The 27,964-nt window shown below is 39.9% G+C and overlaps 6 protein-coding genes across 30 annotated transcripts; 5 read left to right on the plus strand and 1 right to left on the minus strand.

The window, feature by feature from the left end:
* Nucleotides 1–41: 41 nt before the first annotated feature.
* LOC6557315 (ensconsin) lies at nt 42–10,356 on the plus strand. Of its 17 annotated transcripts, none has more exons than XM_032742745.1 (15): nt 42–139; nt 977–1,030; nt 2,683–2,939; nt 3,000–3,139; nt 3,208–3,323; nt 3,817–4,059; nt 4,758–4,904; nt 5,577–5,936; nt 7,424–7,612; nt 7,680–7,867; nt 7,937–8,821; nt 8,897–9,130; nt 9,192–9,610; nt 9,672–9,877; nt 9,947–10,356. In XM_032742745.1, exons 1-15 carry the CDS (start codon nt 91–93, stop codon nt 9,961–9,963), a joined length of 3,504 nt encoding a protein of 1,167 aa, XP_032598636.1. In that variant the 5' UTR covers nt 42–90; the 3' UTR covers nt 9,964–10,356. The 17 variants fall into 17 exon arrangements, with proteins under 17 accessions (XP_032598636.1, XP_032598640.1, XP_032598638.1 ...); XM_001983447.2 differs by having other exon boundaries at nt 59–139; nt 5,577–6,254; XM_032742740.1 differs by having other exon boundaries at nt 59–139; nt 3,817–4,053; nt 5,577–6,254.
* Nucleotides 10,357–12,814: 2,458 nt separating this feature from the next.
* Nucleotides 12,815–20,478, plus strand: LOC6558586 (myophilin). Of its 2 annotated transcripts, none has more exons than XM_001983446.2 (3): nt 12,815–13,054; nt 19,773–20,114; nt 20,219–20,478. In XM_001983446.2, the coding sequence occupies exons 1-3, from the start codon at nt 13,001–13,003 to the stop codon at nt 20,387–20,389; spliced, it is 567 nt and encodes a 188-aa protein (XP_001983482.1). In that variant the 5' UTR covers nt 12,815–13,000; the 3' UTR covers nt 20,390–20,478. The 2 variants fall into 2 exon arrangements, with proteins under 2 accessions (XP_001983482.1, XP_032591861.1); XM_032735970.1 differs by lacking the exon at nt 12,815–13,054 and adding an exon at nt 19,661–19,701.
* A 741-nt stretch (nt 20,479–21,219) lies between these two features.
* On the plus strand, nt 21,220–22,624 carry LOC6558251 (zinc finger protein 808-like). 6 transcript variants are annotated; one of them, XM_032735929.2, is made up of 4 exons: nt 21,221–21,704; nt 21,760–21,821; nt 21,901–22,098; nt 22,538–22,610. In XM_032735929.2, the coding sequence occupies exons 1-3, from the start codon at nt 21,250–21,252 to the stop codon at nt 22,077–22,079; spliced, it is 696 nt and encodes a 231-aa protein (XP_032591820.1). In that variant the 5' UTR covers nt 21,221–21,249; the 3' UTR covers nt 22,080–22,098; nt 22,538–22,610. The 6 variants fall into 6 exon arrangements, with proteins under 6 accessions (XP_043071343.1, XP_032591820.1, XP_043071345.1 ...); XM_032735925.2 differs by lacking the exon at nt 22,538–22,610 and adding an exon at nt 22,156–22,312 and having other exon boundaries at nt 21,222–21,704; XM_043215408.1 differs by having other exon boundaries at nt 21,220–21,704; nt 21,760–22,098; nt 22,538–22,624.
* On the plus strand, nt 22,617–23,883 carry LOC116805245 (female-specific protein transformer-like). 2 transcript variants are annotated; one of them, XM_032735936.2, is made up of 3 exons: nt 22,617–22,709; nt 22,994–23,370; nt 23,593–23,883. In XM_032735936.2, the coding sequence occupies exons 1-3, from the start codon at nt 22,676–22,678 to the stop codon at nt 23,797–23,799; spliced, it is 618 nt and encodes a 205-aa protein (XP_032591827.1). In that variant the 5' UTR covers nt 22,617–22,675; the 3' UTR covers nt 23,800–23,883. The 2 variants fall into 2 exon arrangements, 1 of the variants encoding a protein (XP_032591827.1); XR_006246698.1 differs by lacking the exon at nt 23,593–23,883 and having other exon boundaries at nt 22,642–22,709; nt 22,790–23,062.
* A 260-nt stretch (nt 23,884–24,143) lies between these two features.
* On the minus strand, nt 24,144–26,085 carry LOC6558311 (polycomb group RING finger protein 3). The gene is made up of 4 exons (XM_001983444.2): nt 25,696–26,085; nt 25,192–25,344; nt 24,847–25,130; nt 24,144–24,410 (listed from the first exon to the last, which is right to left on the minus strand). The coding sequence occupies exons 1-4, from the start codon at nt 25,799–25,801 to the stop codon at nt 24,285–24,287; spliced, it is 669 nt and encodes a 222-aa protein (XP_001983480.1). The 5' UTR covers nt 25,802–26,085; the 3' UTR covers nt 24,144–24,284.
* A 527-nt stretch (nt 26,086–26,612) lies between these two features.
* Nucleotides 26,613–27,963, plus strand: LOC6558372 (dihydropteridine reductase). Of its 2 annotated transcripts, XM_032735474.1 has the most exons (4): nt 26,613–26,657; nt 26,724–26,981; nt 27,123–27,309; nt 27,379–27,963. In XM_032735474.1, exons 2-4 carry the CDS (start codon nt 26,898–26,900, stop codon nt 27,813–27,815), a joined length of 708 nt encoding a protein of 235 aa, XP_032591365.1. In that variant the 5' UTR covers nt 26,613–26,657; nt 26,724–26,897; the 3' UTR covers nt 27,816–27,963. The 2 variants fall into 2 exon arrangements, with proteins under 2 accessions (XP_032591365.1, XP_001983479.1); XM_001983443.2 differs by having other exon boundaries at nt 26,616–26,981.
* Nucleotide 27,964: the final 1 nt, after the last annotated feature.

Genomic DNA, 27,964 nt, shown 5'->3' on the forward strand with positions numbered 1-27,964 from the left:
GACTCTAATCGAGTAGTTGTCATCGTTTCGCTTGATAGTTGTATACTCAGTATCGATAAGTGTAGATGTAGAAAAATATTAAGTGAGAATATGGCGAGTCTTGAGGGCCAGCAAGAAAATTATTCGAATAACCCAGCAGGTATGCATTAAAACCGTGTTACGGCCTAACAAATTCAACTACAAAACGTGCGCGTCGATGACAAGTACAAAAAAACAAGAAAACAAGCCATCAATACGTGTAACAAAGACTTTAACAAGCCACAAAAATGATTGGTCGGTCGACTGAGCAGCAAACGAAACGACGGCGACTGCGACGACGACTCACTCAAAAAAGCGAACGATGTGAAAAAAAGAAGTGTTTCGCTTTATATGGTTGAAATTTGCCCCCGTGTGTTTTTTTGTGTGTGTGCATGCTATTTTGTCCCCCCTCCCCCCAGCCCCATCAAAACGTCAACCGGAGTTTTTGAGTTATAAATAAATTTCGTTCAAAGTTTCCAGAGGAAAACATTTTTTGCTGCTGCTGCTGCCGTCGTCGTCGTCACTGCTGTTTCACAGTCATCGTGAGGCCGCAGCAGCAGCAGCTGCGCTGCAGCCGAACATTTGTTTGTGTGTGTTTGTCCGCCGTCGTCCCCTCTCTCTTTTACTCTCCCTCTCTGCCAGCGCACCCGTCGCTCTGCTCGTCGACTTATCAAATGCGTGTTTTTTTTCCTTGCCCTGCAAGTGCAAAACAGAAGCCGATTGATTTTCTTTTCTCTGTTTTTCTTTTTTCTTAATTATTAATATACATTTCGTTTTGGACTCCTTCAAGTGAGTGTGTGTGAATAAAAAAAAGTGAAAATTTGTGAAAAACAACTCTTTACAGCAGCAGGCAGCAGCCAGCACGTTTACACTTTATTTCTTACGAAACGAAAACATAGTAAAAACAACTCGAAATGTGTTTATAATATGATTTTGTACTCTTTTTATTTACTTTCAGTGGAAAACATACCCAAACGACCCGTTAGCCGAGAGGGGAGCGCCGAACGAAAAGGTAAGAAAATGCGTTCTATTTAGTACTATTATTATTTCCAATTCTTTTTATTATGCATGTAGTCGTCGTCATCAGTATGTGTGTGTGTGTGAGTGTGCTTGCTTGTGTGTGTTACATAAATTGCCTCAGACGACTATTGCATGCTCTTACAAAACAGTGGAGAGGTTTTTTCGAGCTTACCAAACTCTTGAATACCCTTTGCATAATTGTGGCAATGAGGAATAGTTTTCTGTTAGCTGTTTCTTATAAGCAAACTGCATAGAAAAAGGTTTTCATATTTTATAAAATTTTTTAACACTCGTAATTGGTCAGTTAAGTCATATCTAAAAAATTAAACTATTTAAATACATATATATTATTTGGAACTATTGCTTTAGTTTTATAAACTTTCAAATTACAAATATTAGTAAGCACTTAGCTGATTTGTATCAATTTAATAGATATGTATTTATATCCTTAACTGTCCATATACAAAGCGTTACAAACTGCCTCTTCAAACTGTAATACCCACTGCCAGAGTATAACACACAAATATGCAGTATGTGTGTAGTTTTCAAGGCATCCACAACATTTTTGTGCTTAAGCAGACGACGGAGCTGCTCCAACCTAAAAACCCACACAGAATGCAGCATTCTGCAGCTGTGGGCGTTGAGCCGCAAGGGCACAATGGATAAAATGACGCATCTGTCAATGCTCAAAGTTAGTATCGAAGAGACTCCCATTTTGTCTGCTTCAGTCACCTGCCTGTGTGCCTGTTGTTGTCAAAATGCTGATCATGATCATCACATTACCAACAGCGACTGATAAGCTCAGCCTTATCTAGAAACACATTTTGCTATGCAGCTGTGGAATACTGGAATATATACAATAATAATGTACCCACAATTTATGACATTTGCATTAATTCACAAAGAGGTGCTATATGAGAAAAAAGTAAATGAAAACAGGCCTTGGCAATGATTCAGTCATCAATTTTAGCAAGTTATAGTTATTTATGACAGACTATTTATTCCGGCATTTGCATTCCAATTACGTCATTACATTTTCCATAAATAGTTTTCAGCGATAATGTTGCGCACTATCGAACTGTCCGATTCCTGATTATAACGAAGGCGTAAAAACCAAAACTTAGTTGACCAACTTACTCAACTTTTGACCAGCATTTGACTAGCGATTTTACTTTTCTTTTTTTTGCTTTGCATTTTTTATTGCTTTTATTTTTATATTTTTGCATGGACAACGGCCCCAATGTCATTTTAATAATAATGTGCGCTTACATTTTCTTTTTGCCATATTTGCTCATCGCACACACAACCTGTGTGTGTGTTTGTGTGTATTGTGATTGTAGTTATTGTTGTCAATTGACCCACATACAAACAAACTAAAAAGCAAGCACACAGTGTCGATGACGTCAGTCGCTGTAAAAGTCGCCGGCAAATGCCAAAAAAAGCAACTTTGTGGAGAATGTCTAAAGCTGAAGCTTTATCGATTTATCCGCCACAGGTAGCAAAATGGTAACTGCCAACGATTGAAAACTTATGGAATATGTATATTTATATATATATATAAATATATTTGATTTAAGCAACTCTCCCCCGCCATATTCATATATCAATTCTAATACTTGTCCATCATTCGGCTTTTCGGCACAGTGTCCAGAGATCGCGAGGAGAAAATCAAATATGCGCGTGATCGCCAGAACGAGGAGCGACAGCGTAAAATCGAGGAGCTGCGCGCCCAGGCCGAGGCGGCGCAAAAATATCGCGAACAAAAGGAGGAGGAGCGTCGCCGGCGCATCGATGAGATACGTGTCCGGGACACAGAGAAGCGTCATCTCGTCGAGGAGCGCAAGCGGGCCATTATCGAGGCCGAGAAGGAGCGACGCGAGTACATACTCAAAAAGAATACTGTAAGTGCCAACATATTCTAAACTAGACTCCAATATTTCAACTACTCTTATGCCAAATAGGAGCGCGATTCACGAATAGAGACAAAGAAACGTGATAGAAACACAACTCCGTTCGCTTTTGGCTCGTCAACGCCACGTCTGTTGGATGTACCGGCGGATTATGGCCTGGTATCGCCCAGCACCTTTTGGAGCCAGCGACGGTGAGTGAAAGCAGCTCTTAATCTGACGTCAAAGAAACCTAATTATCATTCTCTTCTGTCTTTAATAGTTCAACATCTATATCGAACGTGGCGGGTGGCTCGCTCTCACGTCGCAGTTCCGAGCGTGAACTAGCCGATGGTGGTGCTAAGAAGCGTACTTCCTCATCCACGGACAGACACGATGGTGAGTGGTGTAGCACTTGTAGCACTCTATATATAATCCACCCACTTCCGGTCGAACAGCCACAAAACAACTCACACACAGAACACAACACACACGAAAACACTATAGATATACACATAATCTTAACTATTTATTTTTGCAGTTAGTGTATTACTTACTCTAGACAAATGTACTCGTAATTTACAAAACTGTTACGTGACAAACTCTATATGTACCCTACCCTCCAAACCTACCACACACACACACACTTCCTCGCCCCGACCCCCCTCAACGTAACTGTGAACTGTTGTTGATTTTGACACAACACTTGTATTTATTTGATTTGCAATATCAATATATATATATATGATTTATATACAATCACCTGTGAATGCTAATACCAAACAAAAAAAAAAAACCCCCAAATTCACTTTGCCTGTTTAATTTTTGTTTAAATTTCTCTATCTCTCTCTCAAACTGTACAAATTTGCCCATATATTACAACCATACACAGATCATCGCCGCAAGTCTTCGTCCATGTACGAGGTGTTCAATTGGGGCTATTCCAATGATGAGCCGCCCAAGCGATTTTCGCTTTCGATAGCCGGTGGCGATATAAATATCGATGGGCCAGCGTCCATTATAAAAACCAACGCCCAAAAACTGACTTCCACACCAACAACAACAACAGCGCACAGACCAAATATACCAACAACAACAGCAACTGCAAGCCACAACAATAACTCATATCGTAAGGGTGAGGGTTCCTCTTCTCTACTCTACTCTTCTTCAACTTCTCGTATTGTTCCCGTTTTGTACTTTTTTTTTTGTTTGTTTGTTGCCATCTAACTTCTAAATAGCTCTCTGAGAAACTGCTAACCGGCATGCGCCCATGTTTTGCATGATCTATTAATTGTATCTTATGAATAATTCCCGCCAGTCGACCTAAACAGTTAACTTTTGCTGTTATCGATAATTATCGATGCATATATTATCGTTAGCTTGCGATTGCTATACTAATAGAAATTTATCGTTTGTTCTAAACTTGGTTTTGACTGATGATAGTATTAGCGGCATTCAGTGCTTTAGCAGGAATACCACTAATAAAATTATCTACAAATCTACGCATAATGCTCCCGTAATTTAGGATTTGTACAGCCCTTAAATCTGCCTTGCACTAAGTATTAATTACCCCCAGCCCCCTTAGCAAAATGGCGGCCCTTTAAGTTTTATTTATTGCCCAAATTTTAGTAGCTCTGCTATATTTCTCTACTTTTACTACTATATTGGCATGGTTAATTGCTTTAAGCCTTTGCTTTTGGTTACTCGATGATACATTTTGCATTAGTATTTATTTCTTTTCTATCTATATAACTGAGTTCAGTCCCAGTCCAAAAATCAACAAGAAAACAAAAACAAAAAACAAAAACCAAAAATCCCAAAACACAATTGCAGAAGATATCGTTGACACAACAACACAACAGAACATGATGTTCCGAAGCGTTTACCGCAGGAAAACGGATCTCATGCCGACAATACCCAGCCCTCGAGACGGGCACTACGGTTCGCGCAGCTCACTGAGCACCACGCCCCGAACACCAGGTAAGATCGTCTCACCTCCCACACCCCGCCCCAAAAACAAATCCAATCCTAACCAGCTTCTACAGCTCAGCGAGAGAAACTTCAATCATCTTCATACTCATGCGATGTGTTTTCATCATCATCATCAACAACTACATCTACATCATGCTCATCCATTATTCATCAAAGTTTAGTTATTAGTAGGATCATTTGTAGGTGACCCACTCTTCTGAACCCACAACAACAACATGAACAACACCACTGCGACTGACCAAAATGAGAGTCTTCCAATTTGGGGCGGATTTATGTATTTTCGTCTTGCTTTTGATGCTTTCTAAGCTGTGCAGCTCCCTGCCCCCGGATCAGCACCTTCCCACACACACACGCACCACACACACACACACACTAACCTAAACCCTAAACCCCATCCTCAAACACACACACACACACACTGTCTGTTGCAATCCTTGTGCTCATTTAGTGTGACGTCTTCTGTATATATATGAATATAGCTATATATATTTATATAGCCATATAAGGAACCACAAGCACCACCACCACCAACCACAAGAAAAACAACAACAATCAAATGATTCTGATACTCTCTGATTCATGAACACTTTCTTGAACCACTTCTCCACTTTACATATCAACAACAACAACAATACCAACAACAACGACCACCTCATTCAGGACGCGCCTATTCCATGAATCGCTTGGATCAGCTGGCGCAGCCAATTCGACGCAATGGCGAGCATGTTCGTGCCATTCTGGAGCGGGAGCGTCGCGAAAGCGAACTGGAAATGTTGGACGAGACGGCTTCACTGGGTGGTACTCGTCGTACGCCACATGGCGCTCGCGCCGGACAGCGCCGTGCCGGCTCTGCTGGCGCTAGTGGCACATCCAGCGCTGTGGGCGCCATGTCGCGTAGCATGACCCATCTGGTGGCAGCTGGCAGCGGGCAGCGAGAACGTGGCAAATATTCGTTGGGCGGTGGCATCTCGACCAGTTTCCGGCCCTTGGGCAGCAGTGGCGGTCAGCAGCGTGACAGCAGTAAGAGCATGACACAGATTAGCTATACTACATGGTCGCACAACAACAACCACAATCCACAACAACAACAACAACGGCAGTCAAATCTTGGCTTGCAAACAGCTGCAACTAAAAAATATCTTCAATCATCATTTGCCTCCTCATCCAACAACAGCAACAACAACAACAGGCGTGCCCAGCAACAACAATATGCGATTTCTACTTCAGCTATTACTAACCCTAACTACTACCAACAACACCACTACCACCACCGTTATCACGACCTCGATCCAAACTCATTGTTGCTCATGAACTCTTCTAGTTTGTTAGTGAATGCAGGTGTGTGCGATAAAAAAACAAAACAAAACAAAACATAAACCAACAACAAACACAACATAACACTGAACAACACATAACAAACAACTATCCTCTAAATCTAATTCTTACTGCGGTGGCTAGCATTATTGAGTCCATTCCACTTTTCTCTTCAAATTCGCCATTTAAATTGTACTTGGGGTTTTTCCTTACACAAACACACACACACTCAGATATTGGCCAACTTCACACACACACATACACAAACATAGAGCGTTTTATGAATTTAGTTATTGTAGGAAGACATACGAAGCAAGACCATTCGCAAATTGGGCTTCAATTAGATCTGTAAACATAACTCTTATACTGTTAAAATAACACACAATGTTATTTACATAACATTATAATGTTTATTTGCGGCAAAGGCTAAGCCTGCCAACAACAGCCGGCAGATCAGCAAGCGCCCTTTTTAAATAGAGAGTGAGAGAGGGCACTGTTAACGCTGGCCGCTGTTGCATGTTATGTTAAATGTAATTAAAATTCAATTCAAATAACATTCGGCGCAGGGCGCCAAATTTAAACAGTTAACGTTAGTGTTTACAGCTCTAATCATGCGTTCATCTGAGCAACAATATACATATTGTAGTCTATATCACATATGAAAAAAAAAGTAATTGGAAAATGAGTTGCATATTGTGGGTGCATATTGTGTGCTGAGCACTGCCATCTGTATGTTTGTTTCGTATGTTTTCAATTTGCTGCTCCACTTTTGACCTTATAACTCTAGTTCTATCATCACACAAATGTTGCTGCCCACACTCACTCAACCCCAACACACACACACGCACACACAACACTTACACCCACATAGAGATTACCTTCGTTAATGCTTTGTGTCTCTTTTTTTCTTGGTGTATTTGTATTTGTATCTAGCGTATTTGTTTGGTTCTTTGTTTAATTCTCCAGGTATTGTTTTTGTTTTATAATTGTCTTCTGCTGTGTATCTTTGTTTTAATGACGAAACTCTGTGGTGACGGTCACAAATCCCCAAAAAATATTTTACATAATTATAATTATTATTTAATGCTCACCTATTCCATACTATATAATATGAACTGAGTCAGTTTGCAATTGAATTGATTTGTTTGCTAATACTTTTGGAATGCGTGTGTTGTTTTCCTTCATTGGTTTAGGCTCGCGTTCCGGCAATGTGACACCCGGCGGACATGGCGGACATCTGAGCGGTTCGCGACCCGGCAGCGCAATGTCCACATCCACAACATTGTCCACATCGGGTGGTGGACTGGTGCCCAGGCGCCCGCAGACGGCGCCACGTAAACCACGCCCAGCCAGCATAGCCGGCACCGGCATGTCCTTGGAGGGTAAGCATTTATTAACTTATTCAATGAATCGCTGGCAATTTCATTCATCATTGCATTCATTTGTCAGAGATCAACAAACTGAAGAGGGACAATAAGCCGCCGTTGAAGACAACAAACAATGGGGCCTCGCCAACAACCACGTCTACAGCACAAACGACACCCAAACGAACTCCGAACCTCATGTCCACCTCAATGATCGTGACCTCCAGTTCATCGCGCATGCACAGCGCCGAAAAGAAGACGCCATCAAAGCGGGTTTGTAGCCGGAGAGAGAGAAATTAAATTGAATATCCTTGTAAGTTGAATTTTTGAATCTTTAAGCAGGAAACATTACCGCCAAAGTCTGCATCCGCTTCGAAGACACAGCCCAGTCGCACCGACAGCATGGAGCGCATTAATCGACGCACCAAGGAGTCAACAATCAAAGCAGCCGCACCGATGAGCTCATCTATGATTGTCACCACGAGTGCCACCACGGCAACAGTGACAACTGCTCCAGCAGCTGCAGCACCCGCACCCGAGCACCCGGCTAATGGTGTGGCCAAGGAGCCCGTAGAGCTGGCCGCAGAAGTGCCTGCTGTAGTTTCTGTGCCTGCTGAAGCTCCAGCAGTGCCCGTCAGTGTTAGCAAGGCGGAAAAGGAGGCGCTGAACACAGTCAAAACGGAGCAAATTGAGCAGCAGCAGCAGCAGTTGATGCAAGTTGAAGCACAGCCCGAGGCAGCTGCTCAAGTTGTGGAGCCGGTGGCACCAAGAGAGGAGCCCATGATTGCCTCTGTCAACGTCGAGGAGAAGGCGGACGAGGGCAATGAGAAGCCGACGCAGCCACAGGAGCCAATTGCCCAAAAGAAGACATCCCGCAATGGCAGCAAGGAGAACTCGGAGGTGCGCGAGCTGACTCCACCAGTGGCAGCTGTGGCAAATCTGAATGTGGATGTGGGCAGCGATCTGATGACCGCATCGATGATAGCCAGAAAGATAACGACTGAGGAGCAGGCAAAGGCGGCATTAGCCGAACGACGACGTCTGGCCCGCGAGGAGGCCGAACGACAGGCGGAATTGGAGCGCCAACGACTCGAGGCCGAGCGTCTCGCTGAGCTCAAGGCCCAGGAGGAGGAGGCCGAGAGACAGCGACTCTTCGAGGAGGAGTCGACACGCCTCGCCGAGGAGCAGCGTCGTGGCGAGGAGGAGCGTCTCCGCAAGGCCATCGAGGTGAGTACTTGAAAAGTGACTGTTGTTCATGATGAAACAAGTTGAATCATTCCGCTTGTATTCATATTCAATCAGGAAGCCGAGCAACGCGAGGAGGAGGAGCAGCGTCGGCGCGAGGATGAGGAACGTCAGCGCATCGAGCGCGAGGAGGCCGAAAAGAAGGCCAAGGAGGAGGCTGAGAAGCAGCGCATCGAAGTCGCCGAGCGTCTCAAGCGCGAGGAGAAAGAGCGCGAGGAGCGACGCAAACGCGTCGAGGCAATCATGTCGCGCACACGCAAAGGCGGCGCTGCTGCTGCCACGCCCGCCAAGGTAGTAGCAACTGCTCCTCCCCTCTAACTATAAACTAAATTGTTGTTATTTTGCTTTAAAGGATTCCGCTGATGCGAAGACTGTGTCTGCGCCCAAAGAGAACGATACGAACAGCAGCAGCAGCAACAACTCAGCTGATGGCTCACCAAGCAGCAGCAGCACAGATGCCGTCGCACCACCCACAGAGCCACCGACCACTTTGGTGGCGGTGGAGTCGTCCACAACGACGACGGTGACGGCGATGGAGCCAACAGTCAACCATCAGACAACGTATGAGCAATCGGTGCTGGACAAGGAGAACTCGCTGATAAATAGCTTCTCCAATATGATTATCGATGAGAATGCCAAGAACTTGCACCAATTCGAGGTAAGCAATGGTAAGCTGCATGTGGAAACAATGCCGGCAACAGTTGCAGCAACTGCACCAGCAACAGCCGTGGCTAATGGCAATGGTCATATTGAGAACGGAAACAATAAGAAGTAAGTGAATGCAACTAATTTGTTATGTGGTTATGTGTAACCATTATGTGAACAATTGCAGCGACATCAATCTGCTGCAGGATGCAGTGACTCCGGCTGATGTTACACAGCTCATCGATCTAAGCATTGAGTCACAAGATCATCTACAACACCAACAACTACAACACATCAACATTAACAATAATATAAACAACAATAACAGCTTGCTGACAATGGGCACAGCGGCAACCAACACGCTAGTCACTGCTGATAGTCACGAGAATAAAGGTACTCTAATTATATATATACTTATCGTGGAATATAATTATTTATGATATCATTCACATTTTTATCTAGATATATCGTTGCTGTGAATCCGTTGGAAGTGGAAACCAAACCAGATTGTTTTCGACAACTATCTAAAAAAAAGAAGAAAACAAAAGAGAAAAACAAAAACAAAAAACTGATATATAGCTAAATGTGTGTGGAGTATTTATTTATAAATTTGAGTTAGGATCCATCCATCCAGGCAAAAGCGAGATGTGTGGTTGGAATATTTCCGTGTGCAGAGATAAAAAGAAAGCAACAAATTATGGTTACTAGAGATACACTAACAAACAGGAAAACAAAAAGCTTATAACAACTATATACATTTTATTATATATACATATATTTATATATATATATATATATATATAAACTAAACGTACGGATTATGATGATCAAGGAGGCAAAGCTGCAAGAGATAAAAAATAATAAAGATATGATGGAAAAACGCGTGCATGTAATATTAGTTAAGAACTAAGACAGAACTAAAAGAGAAATGATTGATAATATTGATAATGATGATGATGATGGTGAAATTTTTTGGCAATTTTGGAACGTCGCGTTTAATTAATGCAAAGCAATTCGATATCAAAATAGTTCGATCTAATTTAATTACGATTTATTGTGTGTGTTTATATATTGCTAGCAAAGAAAATCGCTTCAAAAGTTTTTGCAATTATTTCGATTAAACGAGTCTAACTTGAACCAGACGACGGAGCATATATAATTGAAAATTATATATATAGAAGAACTACTAGTAATGAATGAAAAGCAAAATATAACAACAACAAAAAAAGAAGATATATTTGCGAGTATGAAGAATGTGCGTCAATGGGACCCACAAGAAAAACAAGCGAAAAAGCAAAAACTAAAACGAAATGAAAAGGGATTATCGCTAATACAACATCCCACGCAAAATTTGAAGACGCGGTATGTGCATATATATACATAATACCCATTATATTTAGACCGGGTCCACACCGAAATCACTGCTGGGAGAGTCGCCATCGCCTGCTCCAAATCTTGTGTTTATTTGCCCAATCTTTTGCACAGTTGTTTTATAAGTTAAGTTTAAATACGTTGAGCCAACGAATCGTGAGGTATTATTTATTAAAAACAAAAAAAAAAATGAATTTGTCTGAAATTATTTGCTGATACTATATATGTCCTATGTCCAAAATTCGATTCGAGCTGAAATTGTAATAGTCCCCCTATATAAAAGTACACAAACATACACACAGATATCAGATATCAGTGCTTATACACACACACACACCTAGGATATACAAATGAAGAAAGGGACTTTTAAGAGTCGTCTGTCAATTCGGATTACGCTGATGTCATTTTTTTAATTGTACTACAAGTAATGTTCTCTCTCTCTGTATATTATTTTTGCGTCAATCTATATATATATTTTTTTCGTAATTATTTTTTATAAATATATATATATATACACATCAATATTTGTAATTTGTATTTATCCACGTGCAAAATAAATTATGATTATTTTTTAATTTTATCTAGAAAATTATTTAGCATGCGTCAACCCCACACACTATCCAAAATGAATTGTAAAAATCAGAGAAGAAAAATATAAGAGAACATTAAATTTCAATATAATGCAATATACACAGATAAATATATACACACACACACACACACTAGCAGAGAGAGTGTGGTGGTTGTGTGTGTGTGGCACACCCGATTGTACTTGAGCGCGAGGGCCTTAACATGCATGAAGAGCAAATAAAAACATTGAATCCCCTTAATAATAGTAGAATAATAAATATAAAAAAAATAAAAATAAATAAAAATCCAATATCTCTATGCGAAAACTAATATAATACACATTGTCTAGTTAAATGAAATGCTTTCCTATGTTAAAAACCTGATGGCGATATAATCAAAAGACAAACTTCAAATGTTTATTAATTGTATGATTCCCATTAAAAATTGTCTTGCTGCAGTTAAAACAAAAAAACAAAATGAAACTAAATAATTAAAAATCAAATATTCTTAGAACTATGTATATTTAATATTACGATAATATATGTATGTATCACACAAAGCAACAACAACAACAAAATTATAAAAAAGCAATTCCCCTTTATTTATTTAAAACACACATTAAAAACAAAAACCAAACACACAAAAAAAACATATTAAACACTGAAAAACTAATGAAATTCTCTTCGTATCTTGAACGCAACTAAATGAAAAACACAACTATAAAAAAAAAACAATTGCATAACAAATATATATATTTATGTGAATAAAATGTAACTAATTCTCAAGGCAAACAAAACTAAGACAAAAGCACGCTTTAATCTAGTTATGCTATTTTTCCGCTGAAAGTACGCAATAACAGTGAATGACATGTTCATGTTTGGAATGCTGCGATTAGGATAAGGCATGAACTGTTATTACTAATCATACGCAGAGGGGGGATTTCATATCTCTCTCTATTTTCATTGCCACACGTATAAACAATTTTTCAAACATCCGTTAAACATAAGCATTATGTCATCATCAACAGCAGCAGCAGCTGAGTTTAAGCTTTTGCACGCGAACACAGAGAGAGAACTTTTGAGAGCGGCTCATGTTACCCAGAGAGTAAAAGCTTTGACTTGACGACACTGTTGCCAAAATTGGTACGATTGTACCAATGAATGGTACACGTTACTAAACTTTTTATCAATTAATATAGTATGAAATGTCGTACTTAATTTTCATCAATTTGATGCAAATATTAAAGCTTCAGCCGTGCTTGCCGACGTTGACAGCGCCAAAGTCACGCTCACTGTTAATATCTCTCATGCCAGTTAACATTCAACTTAACAGAACGACGCTCTCTGTAAAGTTTTCCTTATTATTGCTGGTTATCTGCACCGTTCACAGCGCATTTAGTATTTGTTGTGAGCGGACGTGCTTTTTTATAGGTTCGCTGCGTACTCTACAAAAACCTACCGAATTTGTGATAAACATTCCATTGGCCGCCAGAGTGCATCGATAAGTTAGCAGCTATTTCTGACCAAACGCTACGCACCCTGCAAACCCGTTTACAGCCCAACAACAAACATTAACATGTCGTCGAATCGTGCTCCAAAGAGTGGCTTTGCCGCCGAAGCGCAGCGTAAGGTAACCAAATTTCTTGCCAAAAAAATATATATTGTTGAATGTATGTGTGTATGTGAATGTGTGTGTGTGTTTTGTTAAACTGTTGCATTGACTTAATTTGGGCATTTGAAACGCCGAAAGCAAAAACCAGGCTAAAAATGGTTTTAGGAATGACCTCATTCCACATTTTGCAAGGCGCGCTGATAAGTCATCTTCAAGCATGTGTGTATGTGTGTGTGTGTATTTGTGTATCTAAGTATCAGCATGTATAATTTATTTTGTATATAGCGCATCTTGAACTGTTCATTAAGTAATTGATCGAACTTGCAAGTTGAGCTTTCAATTGGATTTGAAGTGAATTGTTAAATGCAACTCGATTTTTTGACAGCCAAGGGCAACTCGGGGATCGCGATTCCCTCTCTCCTGCTCTCCCCCTCTATCTCTCGCTCTCTCTCTCTCTCTCTCTCTCTCTCTCTCTCGCTTGGCTTAGATAATTTGATGACAATAACAACGCTGATTTACTGCAATTTACATACATAAAATGGGATTATGTGTATCCCCAGCCCACCCCACCCCATTCCCTTGAACAATTACGCAATGCACTCTCTGGCTGTGTGTGTGTGTGTGTGACAGCCCCAACGTGAGTGAAATTGAAATTGTATATCGCAGTCGTCTGTCGTTTAGGGGGTGGGGGGATTAAGTGCAGTCCACTAATGGGCGACAACTACAAAAACAATGTCTACAGTTACAGCATTGAGCAAACAAAACAAAACGAGACACACACATCGCATGCTCTCTCTCTCTCGCTCTTCCACTCTCGAGCACTCTCTCACTTCACTATCCCTTTTAACTTTGCCCTTTTGCCGCGATCAATGGCTTCGCAGGAGCTGGCGAGAAAGCGAGCGAGCAAGCGAGCGATGATGTCATTGAGCTCTGCTTGGCCTGCCGCCTGCCAGCTGCACGTCTTCGTTAACTGCCAAAAAAAAAAAAAAAAAAAAAAACTTGAGGAGAACAGAAAGTTATGTTTTGCGAGCCGAAGCATAAATACCCTCTAAGAATCATGTGAGAGCTCTATGAAATATGATATCTATCTTAAACTATTGGGCAACAAATACTTTTTTAATTTAAATTAATAAGAGGTAAAAATTTTCGAATTGTAGTAACGAATTTTAAATTTGAATTAATAGAAAATGAGATATTTTCGATCGTTACATATATAGCAACAAAATAAACAACTCGTCGTAATTTAGCTAAAGCGACGCACTTAGCGATAGCACCTTTTGACAACGTACTCCTCACACACATGCGCGCCATGCTTAAGAGTGTGTGTGTTCTTAGTGTGTGTTCTTAGTGTGTGTTCTTAGTGTGTGTTCTAAGTGTATGTTCTAAGTATGTGTGTGTGGCATGGACAAACAAAAACAACATGACGCTGAATCAACTTTAGAAAAATTGTTTGTTCATTTGACTGCTGAGGTGTGCGTATTTATGAATGTATGTGTATGCTGTGTGAGCTGAGTCGCTTGGCAGTTTTTTTTTTTAATTTTTCGTGTACTTTTATGGCAACGACTCAAATTTCAGCGAAAATCGAGCAACTATTGAAAGCGCTACAGCAAAAACAACCATAGCAAAAGCAGCCCCTTTTTTATTTTTGCCAGATTCTACTTTTAAGCTAACCCTAAACGCGCTTCACGACCCCCGCTTTGACCATGTTTCTTTAATTAGTCGGGTTCTCTTTGCCCCTCTCTCCCCCCTCTCTCACTCTCCTTGCTTAATGTCCATTCGTCTTCTTTTTCTTCTTGCTCTTCTTGTGCTGCTGGTGGTATAGGTACCCATAGAAGCGTTAGCACGTACATACAGAAACAGATGTACATATGTACATATAGTAATCAGCGGAACACACACACACACACCTATACACCCCTATATATACAAACATAGATATGGTCACATTAATACATCCGCAACCAGCGCGATATCAGTTTACCAAATGGAACTTGTCGACTAGTTTTATAAATTTGATGTACTTGCACATATTCTATTCCATGTGTACGAATAGGTGCGGAGCGGAGCGGGGCGGTGGATGTATAGGAATAATCATAATTGTGTAGGTATTCATTCACTTCGTAGATAAGCCATAAAAAGTGTTGGTCAGACAGCAAGTTAATCATAAATCAGAAATGTGTTGCTTGGATTTCCGGTGAAACTCTCTAATGCCAAAAGAAGAGTACTATTTTTCAGTTTTTTTTATGGGCTGCCCAATAATGGAGTAGTAGTTTGTTTTACTAGTTTTTTATTTTATTTTAGCAAACGCTTCGTGCATGTTATGCTATGCCATGTTGACATTTATCAAAACAAAAGGAAAACAAACCCAACCACAAAAATCAGTCACATAATTGACCTCGTTTTCATTTCGCTTGCGGTGTATTCAAAGCTTGAGTGATTTTTTTCTTTTTTTATTCGGCTCTTAAGCCGAATATCGGTCAGCCTCAAAGAGCTTTGCAATTGTCATCATCAACATCGAGCAGCTGAAATGACACATCGAAAAGAAAGCGAAATCGAAAACGAAACGTTACAATTCAAAAATGAATAATCGCAAATGTCTGTCAAAATTTACCGATAGGTTTGTTGTTGTTTTTTTTTCCTTGCAAGCGCAGCTTTTGCCTCTCATTTGTTCGTAACAGCTCACCTGACGCACGCATACACCTACACCCACAGGTACACACACACACACAAACGCACACAGGCACACACTCATTGTTTCTGTGCTATGCGTCAACAAAGTTTAGTATTTAACTATCCATCGTCTGCTGAGTTATTGGCAAAGTTCGCATTCAATAATGACATCATCTTTTTGGGATCCTACAAAGTTGCTTATTACGCAATGATCCGTTGCGTCGCTCTTTCGCTCTTCCCCTCTCTCTCTCTCTCTCTCTCTAGCTATCAATCAATATGAGCGCAACAACCGCAAAAAGAAACACACACAAAATATTTTATACATTACGTACCACTTCTTGAAACGGAAACTTGCGTCAGCATTCGTTAGATTTATGACTGAGACATAAGGAAAAACAGCGTGAAGAAATCCATTCTCCAAATAAAATGAAAAAACTCCTTAAGATGTGCTGACAAGCAATTATCCAACTCTATACTCTATTCCCAGCGAATGTCTATATATCATTAGTTTGCGCATATATACCCGGCATGTTTTTATTGAAAAGGGTATTTTATGTTCGTCAAGCCTTGGTTAACGGTTCATTTTTAAAAATTTCCATTGCATTTTGTGGGCGTAGATGAGAAGAGACTTGTCTCTCTTCTCACCATTTCCGCGTTGGCGTCTTGTTCACCACTGCCAAGCGCTATTTGTTTCTTCTTTCTTTTATTTTTTGGGGGCGGCTTGAGTCCGGTTTTGGTGGCCCGCAGCTTTTCTTTATGAATAGGAGGGGGAGCAGATGGGGGGTGGGGAATAAGCAGGTCTTTAGCAATGTATGTTTGCGCTGTTGTTGAATGGCACTTTTAATTTAACTAAAAGCTCGTGAGAGCAGCAGCAGGGCCTAATGAAGAGGCTTTCAGGCTTGGCCGGCTAATGCGAATTGCGTGCGGGCCCAGAAAATAAAAGACAGCAAAATTCATATGCATGCAGTAGGCGTCAAAACCCATCTAGTAACTTCATCAACACAAAAAAAATTGAAAAACAAAAAATAATTACATTTCCCGCAGTTTGTTTTTTCTTCTTTTATTTTGACATTGTCGCGCCGTTTTGTAATTGCGCGTAATCGTGCTTAATTCATCAAGTGACCCACAGACCCACTCAGAGGTCTGCCCCTATCACCCCTCGTTCCATTTATCAGTTTCTCAATGTCAGTGTCGAGGGAGCGGGGTGACACAGCTAGAAAATACAATCTAAAATGAAGCACATATATATACATATATATTATATTACTAATTATATAGAAAGCTTTTCTTCTGTGTAGATCTGCCGGCGTTTTTGATATGCCTTTTGACCATTTTTGGAATCAAAGTTTCTTCGCCTAGACTCTCGAGAAAGCAGTGAAAATGTTGATTTTATTTATTTTTTTCTACTCCGACGCGTTGATAAGCGAATTCCGCTTTTGTTTTGTTCGATAAGGCAACACGTTCCACAATGTTCTATATATATATATACGTATATATATGTATACAAATATATCACATACGTAGCGACAATACTCCATTACTTACTGTACTTTTCTGTCGTCGAATTTCGCTTCGACCTCAAAGCGTAACGCTTTAAAACAAGAATAAATAAAAACTGAAAAATGACTGCCAACTTCGGAGGCTGCTGACTCATTAAATATAGCGCTAAAATTATTTGTATACATAAATAAAAACAAAAAAAAACTCAACAATTCTTATTCGTTGCCATTTTTCATTCGAGTTCGAAGACTGTTTGCTTTTGTATCTGGTTTCGTGTGGCTTGTTGTAAGTCATGTTTGCCAATTCCAATTTATATAAATATTTATGCATAGACCACAACATATTTCTTTTTTGCTTCAGAAAGCGTGAAAACTAGCTGGAATTTATTGGTGTATTAACGGCTTCTTATTTATGTGCCTGAATACATTATAAAGCCGGTCGCATATCATCTAGAATCTCACATAAATATATACTATATGTATTTGTGTGTGTGTGTGTGTGCCTGTCAAATTCTTTAATTAAAATTTATTCACAACGCCTCGAGGGCGTCAATTTATCTGCCATCATCATAATTATCGACGACGAATTATGTTCATCGTCTCTAGAAATGTCATACAAAATCCGTTTTATTAATTGTTTTACGATTTACGAACATGATAAATTGACCCAATGTGCCAAGAACCTATTCTTAGCTCTTCGCATTATCTATGCGAGTTAAACGTCAGCCAAAAACTTTGTGTCTAATGATCTTGACCCGCTTGACTTAGCTGTTAAATCTTCTACCGTTATGGCGAAATTTAAGCTTTCGAATTCTGATTATGATTGAATCTGCCTCGCTCTCTCTCTCTTCCGCTCTCTCTGTCTCTCCTTCTAATTGAAGCTGTAAATCGGTCAGCTGCTTGAAGCATCGATAGCATTATCAATAATTACAGTTAATAGATTTCGACATCAACACGCGAACAGTGCAAACTCATAAAAAAAAAGGGAAAAAGAATATAAAAAACACAAGCTGTTGACAAAGACATAAAAATCATGATTTGTATTTTTATGGCCTGTTTATATATCTGCATATTGGCTTCTTAATCAGATCAACAGTTTGATTATTTATGCTCTGCTTTAACGCCCATAAATTTAGCTCATTGATAAACATTTCTGCTAACTACCGTTGCGAGAAAGTTACAAAATTGATGACACAGTGCATTCACCTCCATTACGCCAGACAAAGCAGACACTCCAAACTCCCCCAACTGCAGCCCCTCCCCTGCGCACTTCCCTTCGATAAGGAAAAACAACACACACAATTCCCTTTGTCAATTGCAAAAGTGCAACAGAAGCCACAATCAAAGCAACAAAAATAAAACCACTCAATTGGCGACAAGCGATTCTATTTGTTTTTTCTGAGATCATTAATTTTAATAGAGTACGCTATCAGGAACAATTCGACGGCAGTGTTGCCATTTTGGCTATTTAAAAGCTAGTTTTGGCTGTAAAAGCTAAAAGTGAGACAATAATTTAGCTTTTATATTTGCAATTCTAATTGGCTTCAAATGAGGGCAACACTGGAAGAGAGTGAGAGATGGAGAGCACTTCTGCTAAATGGTTGCTAAACTGAGAAATCATTTAGCGACAGCAATTCAATTAAATTAAACTATTGCTAAGCGGGCAACCAGCTGCGACAAGTTGACTGATTTTTGATGACAGAGTTAAATGGAAACACAACACGCAAAACGAATTCTCTCAGGCCAACCCGTTTGCGGTTTTATTGGCGCTATCGTTCAACTCAATGTCCCCACAACCAATAACGCTCAACAAGTGGGCCTCACTCGCTCCAAACGCCAAATCGGTGCGAAGGACGGCCAAGCAAACAAGCAAAAATAAAATAATACAGCCGGCATTTGTCGTAAACCTTATATGGCCAAAAACAAAAGCAGCAGCAATCTCAGCTCAATATTTGCAAATATGGTTATTGATTTAAGCTTGCACTCAGTTTGTAGAGAGAGAGAGATATGCATCCATATATAGATGTCATATAACTAGTGTTGTACAATGATCTATAATTAGAACACTTAAGTTTAGTTAGCATAACTTTGATATAAATAAATCAAATATGAATGAGAATGTCTTTTAACATTATCAATAAAACATATAGAATAATTTATATAATATATTATTAGAAATTTTGTAACATGAAATGTATGTTTGTTGTAGCTGTGGGAGTGCCGACATCTCGAGAACTGCAATCTTATCCAAACTTGAAATACAACCGTAGAGCAATAAGTAGCAGCAATGTGTGTGTGTTTGTGGGTGTGTTTGTATGCTTATGGCCAATTACCGATAGGTGGGTTATCTGGCGATATCGCAGCAGATAACACAAGAATATATAGAATAAAGAATATATATATATACTCGTATATGTGATTAACAATGATTTCATTAGCGAATCGGTTTTAGTCTTGCAAATCGCAAAGTTCTAAGCAGTCATGTATCAGTCAAAGGTGGACTCTATATATATAGTATATATATACATTGGTATAATACTAAATGGATTCTCTAATTCTAATTATAGATAAACTCAAAGTACAGCGAGGAGCTGGCCCAGGAATCGCTGGAATGGATTAAGGCTGTGACCGATGAACCCATCAATACATCTGGTGATACCGATAACTTCTTTGAAGTGCTCAAGGATGGCGTCATCCTGTGCAAGCTGGCCAACGCCTTGCAGCCCGGCTCCATCAAGAAGGTGAACGAAAGCAAAATGGCCTTCAAGTGCATGGAGAACATTTCGGCATTCCTTGAGTGCGCCAAGAACTTTGGTGTGCCCACACAGGAGACATTCCAAAGTGTCGATCTCTGGGAGCGTCAGAATCTCAATTCTGTCGTCATCTGCTTGCAGTCTCTGGGTCGTAAAGTAAGAGAGAGTTACAGATATATATATCCATATACATATATATATATATATATATATATATATGATGCAATTTTAATGCCACGTCTTCATTTTTCGATAAACAGGCCTCCAACTTCAACAAGCCATCGATTGGTCCCAAGGAGGCGGACAAGAATGTGCGCCAGTTCAGCGATGAGCAGATGCGTGCCGGTCAGAATGTCATCTCGCTACAGTACGGCTCCAACAAGGGTGCCACCCAGTCGGGCATTAACTTTGGCAACACCAGACACATGTAGACACATAAAGATTTCCACACCTCTTCTTACACACATACACATACACACACACGCAAACATTCCGTAATAAAGCCAAATCCAAAACCCGACATCTTCCTTTGGCCACGTTTGCCACACATTCCGTAAACGCAAATTTAAAGCGTAAAAGAAAAGAAATTATGTATTTATAACAAACAAACAAAAAAATGGAGAAAAGTTTATATTTGTATTCCAATTTTATCATGATTGCACCAGATGTATGTAATAACATAAATTACTTTTAATTTATTATGATTAAGTACTTGAGAAACGTACGAATGATTTTTTATTTAGAATGATTTTATTCTATTTTCAACAAGAAAACATATACAAAATTGAAAACAATGAAAAACACTGCATTTCTGGCACGATCATTTATTAATTATGATAAACTTACACGTATACAAATGAAAACAAAAGAAACACCAATAAGCACTCAATATTGTCGTGCCATCAACGGATTGCCTTATGACTAAAGTACCCGATTTTATTTTGAAATAGATAGTCTATTTTTATCTCGAAGAATAACGGCTACAAAAGTTATTTGAAAACTAACCACCTGAATTTCAATCAAAACAGCATTTAAATGTAATGCATTCAAGGACCGAAACAGTTAAATACAAAGAGCAAATCAAATATGTATTACTACACATTTAAATAATATATGTATGTATTTTAAAGTTACATTCAATGTTGAAAATAAATAATTATTCTTTTAATTTTTGCGTCTTCTTGTTATCGATACATCGCAACGACCTATCGATATATGCGATGAGGGCGATCACAACATATCTATGTAAATATACATTCCAGCGTGAGAAAAGGAAAACAAAGCTTAAAGCATGGAAGCTGAGATGTGCCGCATTTGTTTAAACGATACGGTGACACTGGTGGAAATATTCGCGAGGCGAGAGCAAACGCACAAGGCCAATCCGGAGCCCAGCCTGGCGGAGATGCTGAACGAGTGTGCCGATTGCCACATCAAATTCAACGATTCACTGCCACAACAAATCTGCCTCAACTGTGTGCTGAGCGCTCAAAACGCGTTCAGGTTCAAACGGAAATGTGAGCAAAGCTATCAGCAACTAAGAGCTAATCGCGAGGAGCGGCAGAAACGGGCAGCGATAAAAACGCCAACGAAAAAGGTGCCAAGTAAAAAAGAGCTGCTGGATGTGCTCGATATTAAACAGGAACACGAAATTAAAGTCGAGCCAGCGAGCAGTGAAACCCCACTCTATAAATGCGCATATTGTAGCAAGACATTCGATCACCTGAGCATTTTGAGTTTGCATAAGAAGTAAGTGGCGTGGATGTCATCATGATTGTTATCATCATCATCATATTTCTTGCAGATGGCATGCGGAGAACCACCATGGCAAACGCGTCGTCGGCCCAAAGCTGAGCAAAATGGAGAGTAAGTCGAAAATCTGCTCCATTTGCAATAAGAAATGTAAAACAATTTCGCTGCTGCGCAAGCATCTCTGTTCACACAGCGATGCGCGTCCATTTGCCTGCACCCAGTGTCCGACCAGCTTCCAGTTCAATTCGCATCTTAAGCGGCATATGCGCGGCCACACTGGCGAACGTCCGTATCAGTGTCCGTTCTGTCCGCAAACCTTTGCTAGAAGCGACTATTGCCGAGGTCACATGGACAAAACCCACAGCGGCTTAACATTCACCGGCAAACTAATGTGAGTTGCGTTATTTTCTAAGTTTGCTTTATCAACTAACTAATTATTAACTTGCAGCAATAAATCCAAGAAAAACTCTTCACACTGACTAAAGAACAACATCTGAGTATCTAAACAAATTACAAAAATAACAACGAAACACTTATGTAAATCTGCTTCGCATCTATTTGTCTTTAAAAAATCATAGTTAATAATAACACAATTTTAAATATGGGCTTAAGTCGATATTTCTCAATTGCGATAAGCTGTTAGGCGAGTGGCTATCGATATTCTGAATGGGGGGCGCTCATGACAAAGAAGAAGAACACGTTGTGCACGCATTAAGCGTGACGTCAGATTTAAAGTTATGTGCGCATTGTGATTGAAAATTTATACATTTTAGAGAAAATTACATTCATAATGCAGGATAAATAATTCAAATGCATAACTACGCTTTCAGAAAATTCAAGCTAAGAATCTTATAAGATGTGACGTCATGTGTGCAATCCGAAGAGAAGCTGTTCTATGCGTAACCTTGGTGCTGGCTGCATACTTTATATAAATTTCAAGGCAACTAGCGTCGAGTCCTTATTAAAGCATGGACGCCGACAGCAGTTCCCGTTCCTACAGAGGTCCGTATTGTGATAATAGCAGTATTAGCTAAATTGTGCAAAATAACTATTTTTTGTTGTTTTTGTTGTTTTTTTTATAGTGACAAAACAGTGACAAAAAAGTGACATGCAATGGGAATTGAAATTGAAGCGAATTCGAACGAAAGTGAAGAACAACAGCTAAAGGAAAGGACAAATGGGAGAACGCAAGCAAAAGCGAAAGAGAAGAAGAAAAAGAGAACTGCAACCAATTGAGAAACGCATAAATATTGAAATGCATTTTTAAATATGTGTATTGCATGTAGATTCCAGGCGCCGTCCTCGCGAAAGGGAACGGGCAAAGGAGAGGGAGAAGGAGAAGCTGCCCTATTTCACCGACGTGGGACGCGAGCGCGACCGAACGCGCAATCTGAGGCAGCACAGAACGGAACGCAGTCCAACGCCGCCGCCGCCACCGGCGCGACGCCAACGACTAAGATCTCGCTCGCATTCCCCGCAAACAAGTAATCGCCAGCGCCGGCGTTCAAGGAGTGCTGAGCGTAGTCAACGCAACAGCCGCAATATGAGGCATGCCTCTTCATACACGCATCGCCGACGCAGTCGAAGCAGGAGTCGCTCGCGAACACCACGCATTATAACGGTGCCGGTGCCAGTGCCAGCAACTGGTTATCCTTATGCCTACGTTAGTTGATTTTGACTCCAACTCCAACACAAGCAGAAGACAAAACATCGAAATTGAGAATACCCTTGCAGAAGCATCAACTAAATTAACCAATCCAGAATATTTACTTAACATTATTAATTAGTATAATCTTAATAATATATAACAGATGCCATGCCCACTGCAAGGGTATACAAAATGATTTATTAAACCATCTCCTCTAATTCCGTTCCCCATTTTCAGGGATGGCCGCGCCAACCTCATTTTAATGCCATGTTTGCGCCGATGCCATTTGCCATGCATCCGCCGCGTCCACTGAATCCGTATTTTGCGCCATATCCACGTGCACCGCCGCCGCCATCGTTTCGATATAGATTTCCACCAGCGATTCGGCCACATGCAAGATATAGCTATAGGAATGATCGGCAGCAACAGCAGCAACCAAAATGAATTTTAAACTTTATACATAATTACAAATTTATTTACTCAACTGCTATATACATTCGTGTGTTTGTACATTAAATTAATAAATAATACACATGACAAACTAAAAAAAAACATACAAAAATATTGCATTTCTTTAACGGATTTAGCAAAAAGTTGGTGAGAGAACTTTAGGAAGGTTTGATTAAATCAGGCGCAATAAATGCCGCAACTAAAGTCACACGAAGACGTATGCTAATCACGTTCAACTTAACGACTATATATATATATATATATATATATATATATACATATACATGAACAGATTCATATATATATAGATATATATATATATATACACTATTATTTTAGAGAGTGGACTAAACACTAGTTTGGGGGGGGACTCCTAAGATTCATATATAATAGAGCACTATGTCAATAAATTATAAAAATATATATATTTATATATATATACTGTATATATATAGATCATTTTGTATACACGGCTGCTGTTAAAGCTCGACCCGCGGACGAAACTGTAAACGTAACGGTGGATCTCGAAAACGCCAACGGGTCACATACACAAATTTCAGCGTATGATCCTTGCCCAACAGCTCCTCATTACACAGGATGTCGATCTGTCAGCGAAACAAAGATTGTTATTAATAAATAGTACATTTAATATATACAGTTGTGGTCAGAATAATAGTAGTGCTTCTCAAAGCATTTAATAAAAATATAACTAATTTTTCTATTCAAAATCTTCAATATGAAGAGATTCAGTTCTGCAAAACAAAAAATATTTGATTTCTCATCTGGGAATGTTTTAAAATACTATCTAGGGTTTAGAAATATAATAATTTATTTAAAGTAAAAGTCAAATATACAAATTAATTTGATATCTGTGCCAACTTTGAATGTTTACTCATCTTCAGCATTGATTGCTTGTGCTTAAATCAAATTTTTTTAATTTTTTAACTATATTTAAAATGTTTTCTTTTAACATTTGCCAAATATGTGTGCACTACTATTGTTTTGACCTCAGCTGTATATATATTGTGTTGTTTCACTCACCTCGCGATATTTTTCAATGCCGTTGAGTATCTTTTTGGCGACGAGCTTCTTAAGATGCGTTATCGTCGCCTGCGAGCTGCAGCGTATGAAGCGTCTTTGCAGATTCTTAAAGTTATTGCTTATACACTCGAGGCACACGTTGACCTGCTCGTCCAGGCGATGGAAATCGGATTCGGCATGCGCCTCCATCACCTTCTCATTGTCATCCTCGTGGTTTTGCGTTATGTCCTTCGGACATGGCATATTGCGGCTCTTGTAGAAGTCACGTTCACGTCGCGATTCATCTGCAATCAAATTATATTTAATTTAGGTATTTACAATTAATTAATTATTATTGTTATTTGCCTTCTTGCAGTTTTGGCACCAATTTGTACACAATGTCCTGCATGGTGCGATCGAAGCTGATGTATTGCAGCGGATGTGACTGATGTATGATGCTGTCGCAGGTGGGGCATGTTTTCTTCTCCTCCAGATGCTTGACCAAACAGCTTTTGCAAACTACAAAAAACACATAGTAAAAACATTAACAATTGTTTCATTGTTGAAACTCAAAAAACCGTAAGATTCGCTCTTGGCGTTGCCATTCTTTAGCAAGAATTTCCCAACACCCACGCGGATCAACCGGCAACGCTTAAGCTACTTTTTGTTTGTGTGCCTGTGTGTGTGTGTTGGAAAGTAACTGTAGCACTTTGTCCGGCAAGTGACTGGACAGAAAAGCGAATCGCAATCACAGTCGCAGTTGCAGTCACAATCGCAACCGGTGCAGGTGCTGCTCTCTTCCACTCGCTCCTGGCTGCCCGCCCACTTAAACTGTAACTGGCAATTAGCTGGGTGCTGGGTGCAACTCACATGTGTGCAGACACTCCGTCACTGTGGTCGCATCTATGAAATATCCTCCGCAGATTTTGCACGTTATATGCGGATTAATTGTTTTTAGCTTAACGCGCCGCTCCATTTCTTCTTCTTTTTCTCTGTGGCCGTTTTATTAACAGTTTCTTATGAAATAAATAACTTGGTCGCTTCCAAAAATTCTCTTTCCTCTCTCGCTGCGAAGAATGTTGTCTTTTTGCGCTGGCTGCCTTCGAATTGCGTTGTGCTTATTGCGCAACGGTTAGCGCAACAGAATGTAAAACTCTCAACATATTGCTGCACGTTTTAGCTATTCATTCAAAACAGTAATTTAACTATTATTTTAAACAAATAAAAGAAATCACGACAAAATTGTGTGTACGTGTACGTGTGTGAGTGTGAGTGTACGTGTACATTGATCGTTGTGAATGCCAATTTCGAATATCGATATCTATCGTTCGCAGCGAATGGACAAGTGAAAATGGCGCTGCCAGATATTTAATAAGAGACCTGACACCTTGCAATTTCCTTTTCTAAATAAAAGAATTAATAACGGCACAAATTTATTTGTAAACTAATCGCTAACATTTAGTTTACAAATATGTTTTCCGAACAAATGCTTGACTACTTAACAATAATACTGGAATTTGTCAAGTAATTGACCTACCACCACACCAATTTTTCTTTTCGATAAGCTGTTGAATTCAAATGCGATCCACATCGAATTGTTTAGCTTGGAAATTATTAAACTGAAATCCATATAATTAGGCATTCAATTATTTTAAACATGAGTGCTTTAATTGCAAAAGTTCAATGCTTGCTTACAGCCCGAAAAGTTCTGCAAATGTGAATGCTGTTATTTTATTAACATTGCTGTTATAAGAAAATACCACACAAAATACCACAATATTGATTTAATTTTTGCACTTGTTGCACGCTAATAAAAATAAGAAAAAATAAGTGTGAGTGTGTTCTTGTTTTGAATTAATCAAGTCAGAATACCTGATAATTAAAAACTTGATTTGCAGGCCAAAAGCCCCAGCTGCCGTCCAGTCCAGTCAGTCAGCAATTAAAAGCCCAACGTGTTTTTTGTTTTTGAGTCATTTACCCTGTCGATTTACGAGCAAATTTTCAGTTTTTGGATTTTCGTGTTTCGAGTTGAGTTCAGTTGAGTTTAAGCCGTCAAGCTGGCTACACGTATCATGTCCGCGGGTCGCGTCGTTGTCTATGGTGGCAAAGGAGCTTTGGGCTCCGCTTGCGTCGATCACTTCAAAGCCAATAACTATGTAAGTAAAAATCAACTGAAACACAATAACAAAAACTCCGCCTTTCACTTTCATTGACCCCCAGCGAGTCTTTCACAAGCAATTCAATTGTTAAAAAGAACCTTCAATTTTGGATTTCACTGTTGTTTTTTTTTTTTGCAGTGGGTCGGCAGCATTGATCTAAGTGAAAATGAGAAGGCCGACTTCAGCGTTGTGGTGCCTCGCGACGTCAGCTGGGAGGATCAGGAGTCGGCTGTAATCGGCAAAGTGGGTGAATCTCTTGCTGGCCAGAAACTCGATGCAGTCATCTGCGTGGCAGGCGGCTGGGCAGGTGGAAATGCCAAGAAAGGTGAGTCATTTGTATATAAGTATAAATATAAGCTCACATTTCACAATGAAACCCCTCCACTCCTACCAGATCTGGCCAAGAATGCGGATCTGATGTGGCGCCAGAGCGTTTGGAGCTCCAGCATTTCAGCTGCACTCGCCGCACAGCATCTCAAGGATGGCGGCTTATTGGCCTTGACTGGTGCTAAGCCTGCGCTGGAGGGCACACCCGGCATGATTGGCTATGGCATGGCCAAGGCTGCAGTGCATCAATTGACACGTTCGCTGGCTGGCGAGAATTCGGGTTTGCCCTGCGATTCGCTGGTCGTTTCGATTCTGCCCGTCACCCTCGACACGCCCATGAATCGCAAATGGATGCCCAAAGCAGATTTTGGCACATGGACACCACTCACCGAGGTCGCTCAGCTCTTCCGCAAATGGACTCAGGCCGAGGATCGGCCCAAGAATGGTTCGCTTCTGCAGCTCATCACAAAGGATGGCGTCACGCAACTGGTAGCAGCGAATTAGGCAACGACAAACGCATTTCTTGATAAGGACAACAACGACGGAAAAATCCACACAATATACATCAATGCATATATACTTATAAATAAATAAATATATATATATAAATATATATTAGCTAGCTTGTCTTTAAATACACTGTTAAAAACGAT

The sequence above is a fragment of the Drosophila grimshawi genome, unplaced genomic scaffold (assembly GCF_018153295.1).
Source record: "Drosophila grimshawi isolate 15287-2541.00 unplaced genomic scaffold, ASM1815329v1 contig_44, whole genome shotgun sequence".
NCBI lineage: Eukaryota > Metazoa > Arthropoda > Insecta > Diptera > Drosophilidae > Drosophila > Drosophila grimshawi.